The 15,064-nt window shown below is 38.5% G+C and overlaps 1 protein-coding gene across 4 annotated transcripts in view; it reads left to right on the forward strand.

Annotated features, from left to right (window-relative positions):
* Magi2 (membrane associated guanylate kinase, WW and PDZ domain containing 2) overlaps window positions 1–15,064 on the forward strand; it is a 1,314,737-nt gene that overhangs the window by 1,022,847 nt on the left and 276,826 nt on the right. For all 4 annotated transcript variants that reach the window (XM_046464122.2, XM_046464123.2, XM_058585490.1 and 1 more), the window contains exons 8-9: window positions 11,057–11,178; window positions 13,337–13,519. In XM_046464122.2, the coding sequence (XP_046320078.1) occupies window positions 11,057–11,178; window positions 13,337–13,519 (305 nt within the window). The remainder of the gene's footprint in view (window positions 1–11,056; window positions 11,179–13,336; window positions 13,520–15,064) is intronic.

Below are 15,064 nucleotides of genomic sequence, written 5' to 3' on the forward strand. Positions count from 1 at the left end.
AAGGACAAAGTTTAGGAAATTAGTGTCAGTACCAGCCCTAAGTGAAACTGAAAGGCTACCCTGAAAAGAGAACCTTCTAGAATGAAAACCAGGTCTCACAAAGCCAGGTGTCCTAGCTCTTCACTCATGATCTCAGTATCATTTCATTTCTATTTTTTTTCATTACATAAAACACGCATGCATGCGTATACTTTCAACTGAAGCATAGTCACCATTTCTATGTATGTAACCACTGAGTTCTTAAAAAATAAAACTATTAAGTATATCAAAATAATTTCCTGTATTTTCACATGTTTGTCTACAGGATATCAGTAGGTAACTTACAATGTTATTTAAATTTATAGTTTCCTAATGAAAACAGATAAAAAGAAATTCAGAATCACCTTGCGAAAGTATTTTGTAGATTATAACGCATAGCTCATGGCTACTCACACACAAATAATGTCACTTGAAAGTAAATGTATATTTGTGTCAGAATCATATAAATCAATGTTCTTAGATTTTGGACTACAGAGAACTGAGCTTGATTCATGCATCTCCACCTTGCTGTTAAATCTACAAAAAAATAGTTTACCCTCTCAGAGGAACAGGTGAATTAAAGCATACAACCTGTTTAGCTGAGGGTTTGGCACAAAGTATTGTATAGATGAATATTAGCTCCCATCGCCCTCTAACATCCACCATTCTCCTTTTATTTTCCCTTTTATTTACAAGATCAGCATCAATTCTTCAATTATTTCTTTCAAAAAATTGTGGCATTTTCAAGCAGAGCTTAAATCTGAACAGGAACTCAGTAACTTTAAAAGTGCACAAATGGAATGTTCTTCTGAAATATCCGAAAGTATACCTTTCATCTTCATTTAGAGCCTCAGAATAAAAAATCCAAGCATGACCCAATGTGGGGGCATAAATATGTATTTTGGAGAACAGCAGGCAATTTGTTCGAGAACACGTCCTCTTGTTACAGCTGCATGAAACAACCAGCTAGTCAGTATGGAGCTTTGCTCTTCCTGTAATGACAGAGTTTTAGACATTGTGTGTTAATTATATAAAATCCTGTAACAGTATTTGTGCCCAATAAGCAGTCTGTTTAAAAGACACAACAACAATGCACATTGTTGCCAGGTCTGTTGAACCTTTTTCCTTTGCACTCACCACTTCATTTTCTCCACACCTTTTCTATCTTCCCAGAGTCCTTATCTTCCAGAATTATAGTCCCTTGTTCACACCCAAGCCTCATGATCACTTTTTAGTGACATGGTTAATAAAAGATTCTGCACAGATTCTAGGGATCCAGGCAATAAATCCATTTCTCTCTAAAATTCATACAAAGTAGTTTCTAAATTGTGTTTTGTTGCTAATCCCCCCTGCATCACATTCTAGCATAGAAAAGGAAGGGCTTTGTATTTGATTTCCCCCTGGACTGTGTAGTTGTAAAGATCCAGTAGTTAAGAACAATACTTTTGAAAATCTTTTTTCTTATCTCTGAATATTGGACTTAGAAACCTGGGGAGATTGGATATTGTACAGAATTGGAATTGTCTTCAGTTCCTCTTGACCTTCAGAATCTGCCAGTCTTGTCCATCTCCCTTTGCTGGCATCCTCTCCCTGACTCCCAGCTTCCTTCGTAATTCCAGACATCAGTGATGTTGTCTGGACTTCCTTCATGATTTCCCACTCTTCTGAGTGTCCTTGGTAATTCTCTGACTCTCCTTGTAGTCAGACCCCAAAGTATTCCTGAATCCATGGCAATATATATCTATCATTACCCATGACTGAATGTTTTTTGGAGTTGATTGGATATATTATGACTTCACATTTTGACAACTTGTGAATCATTTGTGAAGGAATAACAATTCATTTCAAAACAGACTATGTTACAGGTCACACCATTCTCACCTATCCCTGTGCACTAAGAGTTATTTTTTTCTGGATGTTGCGATTCTTTATACTCACAGAGCATCCCTTCTTCATCCTCAGACCTCAAGTAAGAAGAATATCTAGTACTTTGGAGGTAGCCAGGCAATAATGTTGAAATGATGGAAAGTTCTGGGGAGAATCAGGACTTCCCTACTTGGTTTGTCTGATGAAACCCATTTTATGATCTTCCCAAGTTCAAGAATAAAGTAAATCCACCAGTGTTTTAGTCAGCTTCTTTGATGCTGTGACTAAAGGATCTGACAAGAACAACAGTAGGGGTGGAAGTGTTTATTTGAGGGCTCACAGTTTTGGAGGTCTTAGTCCAAATGAAGGACAGCTCCATTCCTCAGGGCTCAGGTGAGGCTGAACATCGTGGCAGAGTGTATGGCAGAGGGAAGCAGCTCACATTATGGTAACAAAGAAGCAGAGAGAGAAACTCCACTCTCTAGATACAAATATATACCCAAAGTCATGCCCCAATTCCCACCTTCTCTAGCCACACCCTTACCACTTCAGTTAATCCCTGATGGGATTAACTCGCTGATTTCTCCTCCAGACTTTCTTGCATTGTCTCACACATGAGCTTTCAGGGGACACCTCACATCTAAACCATAACAACAACCAGGAGGATGGACATTTTCAAAACTATAGCAGTCCCATTGACTAAAGTCACAATAGAAGTAGGTAGATCCCTAAACAAAACAAGACATCATGACAAGACTTGGAATTACCCTTCGAGTCCTGCAGCTTCTATCTGCTCTCCAACACCCCTTGTTCCCATACCACAACCCACACAATTGTGCTCACATATGTGTGCACCAGTCCCATGCACTGGTTAGGCAGAATTGAATACTACTGAAATCTTCCGAATCTACCACTCTCTTCCTAAAATGCCCCTTTCTCCAAAATACATTCATCTTTGTAGAATCTACTCAAATGTCTCTTCCTTTGTCAGACTTCCCCTGAGCCATCAGTCTCGTTGTCTTTTCTTATTGTGAGTACTCACTTAGTGCATATAAATATTAGCACTTGTTACCTGGTGTTATATTTTTCCAGTCACTTGTAGAATGACCAGTTCTTCTCATTTTACCCAGGACTGTCCACATTTTAAAACTAAAAGTCCCACATCCCAGTGAAACTCCTTAGTCTGAGGTAAAGGATAGTCACCTAATTTGTGTGTCTTTCTCACTAGAGTGTTAGCCCCTTAGGGAAGGAGTTGTAGTATTTCATCTTGGTGTCCTCAGGATCTAATACACTGATTAATTAGTGAATTTATATGTGACACTTAAAGGACATAAGTCATTCGGGGTTGGCAGACACCAGAGGAAGAAGAGTAATTAATCTTGTTTCTGACACAGAAAGATCTTGAAATAGTGTAGATAAACCCCATTCTACCTCTAAGTTTATAACTCACTGCTTCTACTCAGTTTATAAATAAAACATTTAAAATTACTTTGAAAACAATGACCTCCTCCTGCACTCAACAATAATATTTTAGAGAAATTTTTTATGGTAGTGAGAAGGAGTGGATAGAAAACAATATTTTTATGCATGTGACTCAAAACTGTTTTGAAATTGAGCTCATGTACCTTATAGTTCCTGAGGGCCTGATGACATGATTGGCAGTGCACATGGCCTTATTTGCTGGAAGGAAAATATCTGTCAAGATTTCCATAGAGTTAGTGAATAGAAATGGTTTAGTGATGAATCCCACTTATATGTAAAATACACATTGCAGGTCAATGTCTTAACTAAATAACTTTGTTTTTACTACTGAAAGAGGAAAGAAAGTTCATTTACATGAAAATATACTTTCTGGGAAGCTCAGCCTCCAGTGGATGAGGGGGATAGGCTCTTCTGTGAGTTTCAGGGCCATTACATGGACACTCTCTGTCAGCCATGACTCCACCTCCCCCATATTCAAATTGGACATCTTCATGACTAGAAAGAACAGGAGAAAGAAAACCATGAATGACTCACTCAGTCATCCTACTCACATTCCCAAAGCAAACTCAAATTCCCCCAGGTACAGTAGGAGATAATGAATGGACATTTATAGAAAGAATATTATCAGTTAAGTGTTGGAATTTGGGGAAATTTTTCAAGAGGCAGTATTCAATTATTCTGTTTTAAGAAAAATGCTCCCAGTAAAATAGATTCAATTTTTCCATTCATCCAAAGCTCATATTTTAAAATAACTTATATTTAAAACATTAAGCTTTAATCTAGTACTTTTAAATTTTAGCTTCCTAAAGCACTGTAAGGCATAGATTATTATGTAAGCCCTATTTTATAATCCCTTTTTGTTCCTGTTTTCTCTCCCCCGCCAGACTACATGCATGATTAATCTTTGTCCTCCTGCCAACCTCTACTATAGTGCCTAGCAAAGAAAATTTGAGAAATCAATATTTGATGAATCATGAGAGTTAGCATTTATTGAGTACTTACACCCAAGCACTGTTCTTAAGTGGTTTACTCATATTAACTCATTTAATATGCACAGTAACTCTGTGAGGTTAGTATTATTTTTATCCCAACTTTACAGATGAGAACTTCTAAAGCACAAAGGGCATATATGATGTCCCAGGATCACACACCATGATGGGACAGGGCTCCCATGTGAGCCTGAGAATCAGGACTGCAGAGACCATGGTCTTGATTATACTGTCCTTCCTTCCGTGATGAGTGTTGGCCCCAGAAGATTATTGTAGGGGCATAATCCTCTCTTAGTTTCCAAAGCATAAAGTCATTTTTATTCCATTTGAGAGAGTTTTTATTCTGTTTATCCAAACTTGACAGAAAAAAAAAATGTCATGAATTCTTCTCAAGGCTTTTATTAAGATGAATAAAATATAGACAAGAAGGGTGCAACGCTTGTATTTGGCTGCTGAGGCACCTGCAGCCCAGCAGTAGATGGTTCAGATGGGAAACTTTAATAATGCAGAAGTGGGGAGTCAGAATCCAGGTCAGAGAAAGTCTAAGGAATTCAAAGCAACCAGGAAACTCACACTCTGAGTTCATTCAGAAAGCACCAAACAAAGCAAGTTTGCCAAGAATGGGTGACATACCAAGCTAAGACCAATCTTCCCAGTCCCAATGCAGAGAGGCTAGCTACTAGATATTCCCACATTTCATTCCTAACATAGTGCTTTTCCACCTAAGCATATTTCTGTTATCACACATCTTGCTAGTTATGAGCTCCTTGGATCCAAAGATGTTATCACCAAAGTAGGATGATTTTTTCCCCAATCATTGCAATTATCTGTAAAGATTCTCTGCTTTGAAGGATTCCAAATGCAGAATGGTTATATCACATGAGCTGGCCCTAAGTTTCACATCAAGTTCAACTGTCACAATGTATATTTTATGGGAGAGTGAAACTGGAAAATAGTGAGATCTATCACCTTTCACGCATGCCTGACTCCATCTATGCATTTATTCAACAAATATATTTTGAGAACTGACTACCTCATGCCTTGGAGTAATCAGTGCATCCAACTTGATCTCTTTGGGAACATCTTACCTGTGATACAATCCTCGCTAGAAAGCTGCTCTATTCCCTCTTCCACATTTACGCAAAGATGCAATTCTAAATTGTCAACTGAAGTCAGGATGGAAGGATAGTGGCCAATAGGTACAAAAATGTCATTTATGACTATGCACTGAAAGTCCCCACTCCCCATCTGATTCAAATGTATGATATGTCATGATCATTGTACTGTCATGTGTATCTAATTAAAACAAATTAAAAAAAAAAAACTCTAAGGGAAGCATATTGGGGCATGAACAAACTGGAAGAGGAGGGAATGCTGATGGCAAGGGTTAGGTCATGGTCATCAGGCCTTTGCCATGCCCATTGATGGGCACAGCATGGAGGGATTTCCTCATTATTCCTCTATTTCCTTCCCCAGTGAAGGAAGATGCAAGCAGACAGGATCCTGTCCTGGGGCTACCTTTATCAGTGTGTCATCTAATCAGCTACAAATATTTTCTTCCCTCTGTGCATGTCTGAAACTTCTGATGGTGGAAGATCTTTTCTGGAGCAAAATAGCATTTGCTAGTACTCCTTGAGGACACATATAGCACAAGAGACTTTCACATAAATCTTTCAAGACAAGAAACTCCTAATGCCATACTTCTTCACATTTTCTCAGCTTCTAATTTAGGAGACTGCAATGTTAGCTGCCCATTGGCGTTACCTGAGTTTTTTTTTTTTTTTTTGTTATTGTTGATTTTTTTAAATGTCAATACTTATATTCCATTTTGAGATTATCAATTGATTGATTTTTAGGGTGGGTTTGAGTCATCTGGTTTTTTTTAAAATTCTTTTTATAGTTAGAGATTGACAGCATGCCTTTATTTGTTTAGGTTTTGTTTTTTGGTTGTTAGTTTTTTGTGTTTTTTTTTTTTAATGTGGTGCTGAGGATCAAACCCATTGCCTCACACATGCTAGGCAAGCGCTGTAACACTGAGCTACAGCCCCAGCCCCATCTGGGGTTTTTTAAAGCTCCTTGGGTGCATCAAGAAATTCAAAGCACTGCCACCTATGAATGTATGGTAAGTTTCCATCCCCTGGTGAGAGGAGGGAGTCAGACTGCAGATGAGTGAACGTAAGTGCAAAGAGGGAAGGTAATAGAATATCGTCCTAAAATATCCTGATCCCTTTGCTGCCTAACATGGAAGCATCTCATATCATTGGTCGTCCCCTTCTGGAAGGTAAAATAGAGTTGTTAGGTTATGCCCACTTCATAATATGGCTCTTACTCCTTAGCTTTTAACATCTAAAGAGTTAAAATATGACAACAGACTGGATCTAATGAAAGAGTGAAAACTCTTAGTAGAATCCCAGGTTCTGTTTTGTGTGGAAGCTAGATAACATAGCTAGCACTTATCTCACAGAGCCTGGACAATGAGGAAGATAATGGCATTTGACTTTCACATCCCAAATTCTAGCTAAAAGGACTCAAAAATATTCCGTTGGTAAGTATAAGGAAGACAAGATTTCTCTATTTAGCTACCATCACATTTCTTTGTGATAAGTTTTTTAGCTCTTGGAAACAGTTTAGGTTTTAAATGAATGACTTTATTTGTAGCAAAGTAAATGTTCTGCAGCCATTAGCACGGGGTAACCAGCCATACTCAGCTTCCACTATTTGTGGGGCAGGAAGCATGCCAAACTAGTTTGTTGGTACTTTCATTCTCCATAAACTCTAGAAACTCACTTTTATAGTGAATGAAGTGTTTTCAATATAGTGTCCATAAAGCAGGTGGCAAACATTGACTTTTCTAAGGAAATAATTACACGCAGGTGGCAAGTTGGAGAAGCCCTATTGTATATATAAGTGTATCCCAGAGAGTTCTTGTGATGTATTTTCTAAGGACAAAGTTATACATATGATAAACAGTGACCTAGCAAAACAGAAATAGAACAGGTAGGAAATGAGAAAAGCTGACATTTCAATACATTTCAAAGTTATTTCTCGGCTGTTTGAAGTAATTGACATACATGTGAAAACAAAAGTATTAAACACATAATTTAGTTATTTAACCAAAAGCTTTGTCTTTCACTGTATTGGAGGTTTAGTATACAGAGATGAATACCATGTGGATCGTGTACTTAGGAGTGTACAATCTAGGGAAGAAAATTTAGCATATAACTCAATCATCAAACACCATGATATGGATGAACTTGCCCATGAAATATGTATTGTGAAATTGTCATTTAGGATGCTGTAGATTACATCATAGAGACTCCTTTATTTAACAGTTGGAAATAAATACCTCATAAGACATAGGAATAGGAATAGTAGGCCCTCAGAACAATTGGCTTGGGTTTACATTGAGAATTCTGAACAGTATAACTGGTTTCTCTTTCTCTCTTTTTTTTTTTGTTTTGATTAGTTACACATGACAGTACAATGATCTTGACATATCATACATTTGAATCAGATGGGATATAATTTCTCATTTTTCTGAGTGTACAGGTTGCAGAATTACATTGGTAATGCAGTCACATATATACCCAGAGCAATAATAATGTCTGTTTTATTCTGCTGCCCTTCCATTCCCCCATCCCCTCCCCTCCCCTCCCATCTCTTTTGGCTACCCAATCTAATGTGACACACTTCTCAACCACATAACTCTAGTAAACAAATAGGACCCTCTATTACCGATTTTGCCTATGACCTTCCACCCAGATTCAAGCAACTTTACCCCAATTTTGTTTATTTGTTGCCATTGTTCTTAAAACATTCCTTAAATTCTCTTCATGATGAAAGATTTAATAATAAAATAAAGTGCAATGAGAGAGGACTATCAAGGTTTTATGAGCACCCTGGGGAAGAGCATCACACAGACTGGGAATGTGGCTGGAGAAGTTAAGGAAGGAGTTAGGAATAAACAGGAAAGGTATCACAATAAGAATGACAATAACATCATTGGCACTGTGTGTGAGGCAACTTTCCATTACTGTAACAAAATACCAGAGATAGTCAACTTAAAAAGACAGACAATTTCTTTTGTCTCAGAGTTTCTCAAGTTTCAGTTCATGACAAATTGGCCCCATTGCTTTGAGCCCTTTGGTAGCATAATACATTACAAGTACAGATCAAGGCAGAGTTCTCACCTCACAGCTGAGAACTAAAAGACCTAGAGAGAAAGAAAAATGGACCATCGCCCCGCAGTCTCCTTCAAGGGAATGCTCCAAAATGATCTAAAACTTTCCGCTAGGCCCCACCTCTTAAATCTTCCACCACTTTCCAAGAGCACCAAGTCAAGAACCAAGCCTTCAACACAGGGTTTGCTGGGGCATAGCCAAGGACCAAACCATAGGAAGGATATCAGTGCTTCTCAAGTTTAAAAATTTTCCCAAGATGCCACTCTTAGCCCCGTCATCTTGCTTCAGGTGCTGCACCATGGATATTCTGAATCTCACGTGCAGGAGTTTTGATTAGGTTTGAAACCCTTATCTAAGGTTTGAAAGGTGAGAGTCTTTTTAGGCTATTGCCTGCTGGTGTAGCTCCAAGTACGTCCAAAACAAAGGGCAGCTGGGCGAGGCAGCCCACGGTGAAGCTAGTCAATACGTAAGGCCGAGGGAGGGATGGCTCCTTTCTGGGCAGCAAGACGATTATGGAGGACTTTACTGAGGAAGTTACCTGATATTGGAGAGAAACAAAGAGAGGCTTCAGACTCTGGCGATTTTGAAGCAGAGTGGTGTCTGTGTAGTGAGGAGGCTATGAAAGCACATGCCCTGGCCCACTGTACACCACAGCCCTGGGGTCTCCTTGGTGCACAAGAGCAGGGCAGTAGTGTGTTACTCCCAGTGGGAAGTCATTTTTCCTAGAGAGATCTACCTTGAACCCCATATCGGTGAGTCTGATTAACAAAAAGCATTGTTATAAGCACCCCTTTCCTAAACCACACCAGAGGCAATTAGAGCAAGGTCCCAGTGCTTTTAAGGTCCCTCAATAAAGCCTTTCTTGATGGCAGTGATGGTGGTGATTAAAATGCTGCTAGTGGTGATTAGGATGATGACAATGTTGGTAACAGCTGCCGCTAATTATTGAGCATGTCCACTCTCAAACCCCTGTGCTAACATTCATTAGTGTACTTAACCCTCACAACCACCCCCAGAGGAAGACAATAGTATGCCCATATTACAGATTAAGTCACCAAGACTCGGTTTTAATAACCTGCCCAATGTCACACAGGTAATTAAGTGGTAAAGCTGGGATGTGGATACAGGACTGATTGAGTACCCAGACTATGTGACAGACAGCTCTCCTGCCTGCCTCCCACAAAGAATTATGTATTGCAGTCACATTGTATTTCTGGCAACCACTTTTCTATCTTACCAGATACTATCAGAGTTGTAATAATAGAAAATTGATTGTTGAGGTTTGGCTTCTTACATCTCTCCTTTTCGTTGTATGCTTTTAGAAGACACGATGAATGGTTTGTTAGGTGTGCCTGTGTGTGCACGTGTAGGTGACATGTGTGCACTTGCCAATGTGAAATAAGACACTGAAATTAGAAAGTATATAGAAAAGAGGCCCTCTGTAGAAATCGACATGATGGCCAAATCCCAGAATTTTCACTCATGAGGCATATAATTGAGAATGTCATTCAACCTCTCTTGTGTATCAGTCACATTGCCTTTAAAATGGGAATAATTCGAATTCAAGTTCATGGTGTTCTGCAGAAATATTATATATAGTAATTATCACAGAGTTAAAGGCTTAGAAATTGCCAGTTCCTATTCCAACCCCTCTGGCCTCATCATGCTTTTACGATTTAATCCTGTTTGTGCAAAGAACCAAAATCAATGTCCAGGCCAGCCCTCTCCTGGGACATGTGTATCCCAGAGAAAGAGCATCATGGCCACCAGTACTAGACAGGGTTGCCATCGGTTTCTACTCTGCACCCAGATAAAGTTTAAACAGCTTGTTATATAGCAATACATTGTTTTCTGATATAAGCCCTCGGGTAGCTGAGCCACAGTGGCTTCCAACCACTCTGTGTCTCTTGTCTTTAAGTCTGCCGTCTCACCATGTAGAAAGAGAACACTCTACTTCTGATTGATTTCAGCATCAGTCTCCTTACAGCTATTCTCTAACTTTCATGAGTATCCTTGGGAATTTCTCCTTTTTATAGTTAGCCCTTCAAGCCAGGTCTAACTATAAAAAGTGTGGATTTGAGTTGCTATAACAGTGAACTTATCTCACCTTTATCCAGTAAAGTATAGGGGACTTTACAAGGCTTAGAGGATATTCTTTTCTTCAACACTATTCAATATAAACTTCATTTGTTGGCCATTGTTTTTTTTAATGCATGAAGCTCATCTCAAACTAACAGAGTAGACCAGAAAGCCAGTGCACATTCTGGGGCCTTTGGCTGAACCAAGCAAAACATAAATACAATAACAATAGAGCCATTGAAAACTCTGCACTCTTCACAGAAATGTGCATTGTGCATAAGCCAGCTCCATCGGAAGCCTGACTGCGTGCTGGGTGACGCCCTTGACTGTGATCAGATAAGTTGTCCCTTAATCACCTGCTCTCTGTAGTTGGCCACATATGTATGTTCTCTTAAATGACTTTGCCCCACTGCTATCCTAATTTGAAATTTTCTTTTTTAGCCACATAAATAGAAGAACACAGTTTGAAAATCCTGTCCTGGAAGCAAAAAGGAAGCTACAGCAGCATAACATGCCCCACACAGAACTTGGAACGAAGCCCCTGCAGGCCCCAGGTTTCCGAGGTACTGTACCATGTCAGCATGCGGTGTTGCAAAGAAAAGTGGTCTGACAAACTGTCTGCACTTGCAGATTTGTGGGTAGCTTGGGTCATTGCAAATAATTGATTTGCTTTCCTCAGACCCTTCTATTAGCTTTAGCTGGGTGTTTGCATTATTTCTAAACTAATGCATTTAACAACCACAGATTAAGTTAAAGCCTCGGGCAGTACCTTATAGGAACTTACAGCGTGTTGCCAGGTGGAGATTAATGGGTTTTGACAGTGCTTCTATAAACTGCAGAGATTCATAGAGACTCAAGTTTGTCTTCTGAAAACTAAGCATAAGAATGAGGCTTGTTCTCCTTTGTGACAGTAGCCAGCTCCTCATCGACATTACCTAGGCCCAAATCCATGTTCCCTCACACTGCCCCGGAGAGGTCGCGCAGCGTGAATGATTTGTCTTACTATCGCCGCGACCACGCAGGGAGACCATGGTCCTTCGGTATGTCCCAGGGCAGCTTGCAGAACTGACTGTACCTGAGAGCCACGTAGTGGGATGAGTGGCTGCACAAATGTTCACGTCTTATGGGCTTCTGTTCATTAAAAAATAAAAAAAAAAAATCATGCTTTGAAGCCGGGCGCGGTGGCGCACGCCTGTAATCCCAGCAGCTCGGGAGGCTGAGGCAGGAGGATTGTGAGTTCAAAGCCAGCCTCAGCAATGGCAAGGCACTAAACAACTCAATGAGACCCTGTCTCTGAATACAAAACTGGGGCTGGGGATGTGGCTTAGTGGTTGAGTGCCCCTGAGTTCCATCCCTGGTACCCCCCACCAAAGAAAAAAATCATGCTTTGGAGTCAAGAGCCTAGACTTGCCTGCTGCTAAGGTTCACACTGAGCACTGCAGCACAGTGAAATGAATGTAAAGGTCCTCTCGGGAGCGTCTTTCCACTTGTAAGCATTGCTGCGGTGAACATAGGTGAGAAGATTGTATATGGATTTTTTTTCATTTATATTTTAAAGAAACTCTGTTTTCAATAAAGACATACCTGATAGGTATGTGAACAGAGATAAAGTAAACTCCAATATAATGACTCACTGTTTTACAATTTGTTTATTATATATCACCCAAAATGTAGCAACAGAAGTATCATACAAAATAGTTATCAAGTCACATCATCCAAATGCAACTAAAAAGAGTGTCATAAAATACATAGGTGAGGTTTAAAGGAGATGCTAATTCTGTCTCTTATTCTGACTGTTATTTTCAAAGCATTTAATATGCTTAGAAACATATTTACTACAGGTCACAGATCATAGCCAGAAAAGCCTATCATATAACAAATTAGTGGGCAAACTAAATGAGGGGGCTCAAGTTCTACTCAGAATTTAGGCCCATGATTTGGATGTGTGGACATATTGTTACAAAATGTGTTACCTTTACATTCATAATTCTATCTAGAAGTATCAGCTCAGCTTGCTTTTTTCTCACATTTTAGAGTGTACTAAACACATTTGGGTCACCATAAATTTACTTACCTGATTATCTTTATAGCATTTCACAGTATAGGGGTGTAAGCAGAAATGAATTCAGTCCCACATCCAGGTATTCTCTCTAAACAATTTGGACCTTTCAATAGGTGGTCATAGTCTACTGCTTCTCTATTTGTGATATCTGTACATGGTTAAATGCTGTGCCATTATTCTCTAAGACAACAACGAAGTCCATTTTGGTTTTCTACCTCTATCTCTTCAAGGTTCTGTGCAGGACCCACCATTCACATATACCTCCTACCTGGGTTCTTTCATAACTATAAGAGGAACATATCCAGATGTGTCTGGATGATTTGGGCTCTTTATCCTTTATCTGAAGGCTCTGGCAGCCTGATGATAGAGCCCTTTTAAAGTACAAGAAAGCTAACTAATGAATAAAAATGCTGACTTGACAAAAAGTCTCTTGAAAACCAAACAGCCTTTGCATTTTCCCTGGATGTTTGGGACTGCACTGCATTTGTAGAAAGTTCTAGCAGTCTGCTCCTCTTGCAGCCACCACCTGTTTGCATTACTGTGTAAGACCCTCACTCACCTCCACCCCTGGGATTGCTGCTCGTTGGCTGGTTTTCTGTTGTCCCAAGAACTTTCCTTAAACATGCTTTTTCTTTTTTAACTTATATTGGCCAATGTAGAAAAACCACTCTTCACCCGGGATGCATCCCAGTTGAAGGGAACATTCCTCAGCACCACCCTAAAAAAGAGCAACATGGGTTTTGGATTTACCATCATTGGTGGAGATGAGCCTGATGAGTTTCTGCAGGTGAAAAGTGTGATTCCGGATGGGCCTGCAGCACAGGATGGAAAGATGGAAACAGGTAAGTTCCTTAGTGCTTGAGAAAATAGTTCTGCAATATCATTTTTTTTTTCTGGAGGCAATTATATGGTGCTACTTTTGTGTGTTTAATTCAAAAGTTCTCCTTTAGGAAAACCCCAAGTTTTCTTTTTTCCTAAACTTAATATTATCAAGTGGAAGTATTTTGGAAACAACTTTGAATATAATTTTTGTCTTATTTTTCACACTGCCACTTCTGTTTGTTGGAGTCAATGGACTCTTGAGATTGACACTTTCCTAATTCATCTCCAGAACTCCTTCTTTGGGATGTGATTAACATTTCACACTTTTCTAACTTAAGTTCAGCCACCCATACTTTTAAATCTATATTAATCTTGTAATATTCTTGTACTAAATTGCCCAGGTTAGATATTTAAATATGCATGCCCATCTCATAGAGAAAAAATTTTAATGGCATTAGTCTTTATATGTACCCATACAATTTTCTAATATGTGGGGTTTTTTTCTTAGTTCTTACAAATTAATTTTCATATACAATTACTTAGATGTCTATCTATCTCTAAATTATAACTGAAATTAATTTCACATGGAAATATAGAAGCAAATTGTTAAGGAAAGAAAAATGTGAAGTATAGAAAAGTGCACAGAGTAGAGGAAAAAGTAATGAACTAGGTCTGATTTCACAGTCTGATTTTAAATTCTCCTACCTGGCCTTGAATGAGTTCCATAACTTATAAATATTAATTTCTATATCTAGAAAAAAATGAAGAAATTAAATTTGATCTTGTGCATTTAAAATGCCAGTTCAAGAGTTTAATAGTGTAACTTCGTAAGCCTTAGAATATTATACAGTAATTATATCTCCAAAGATATATAATCAATCACCATTTTTGCATTTTCTACAATGTTGATTTAATTTTTGATATCATCTTTCTAAAGTATGTGGCTCCTATTACATATAAAAATTAGAGATTCGATTTGGGTGTATAGATGACTTTATTGTGACCTTTATGAGTTGTTCCTCTGTGAGCTTCAAAGGGGTTTGTGTATGGAGAAATATAAAATTGAGGTCTTCATCTGACACTTTTTATTTAAAAAATTATCAATGCTATCTTATCATTTATTAGTTTCTCCATAAATAACTTTTTTCAAGATGTCCTTGTGAATGTATTTGACACTGCTGCTTACTAGTGAGTAATAATGTATATTTAAGGAGATGGTTCATCTCCTTAAAAGTTGAGATGAAGTTTCAAAACTAACTCACCTTTTGAAAACAACTACTATTGTAAAAATCACATACACGTAATTTTCTGTAAGAGTGAGTTAGAAAGTGTCCAATTCCCCTATTCATCTGGTGATATTTTATCCACACTGTCTCTCTGCCAAAAAAAAAAAAACCTCAAAAACATCAAATAATTTAATTTAAAAAATGTATTGCCTACAATTAGATAAAAGTAAAGTCTGGGATTAATACTACTTTAGCAGAAGGGAAAGGATCCCCAGGGCTTTTGAACTTCAGCGAAATATTTGACAAATCCATTTCTTTTTAAAGAACCTAATTATTTTT

The sequence above is a fragment of the Marmota monax genome, unplaced genomic scaffold, assembly GCF_021218885.2.
Source record: "Marmota monax isolate L192 unplaced genomic scaffold, Marmota_monax_Labrador192_F-V1.1 WCK01_AAM20220418_F8-fsc00065, whole genome shotgun sequence".
Classification (NCBI taxonomy): Eukaryota; Metazoa; Chordata; class Mammalia; order Rodentia; family Sciuridae; genus Marmota; species Marmota monax.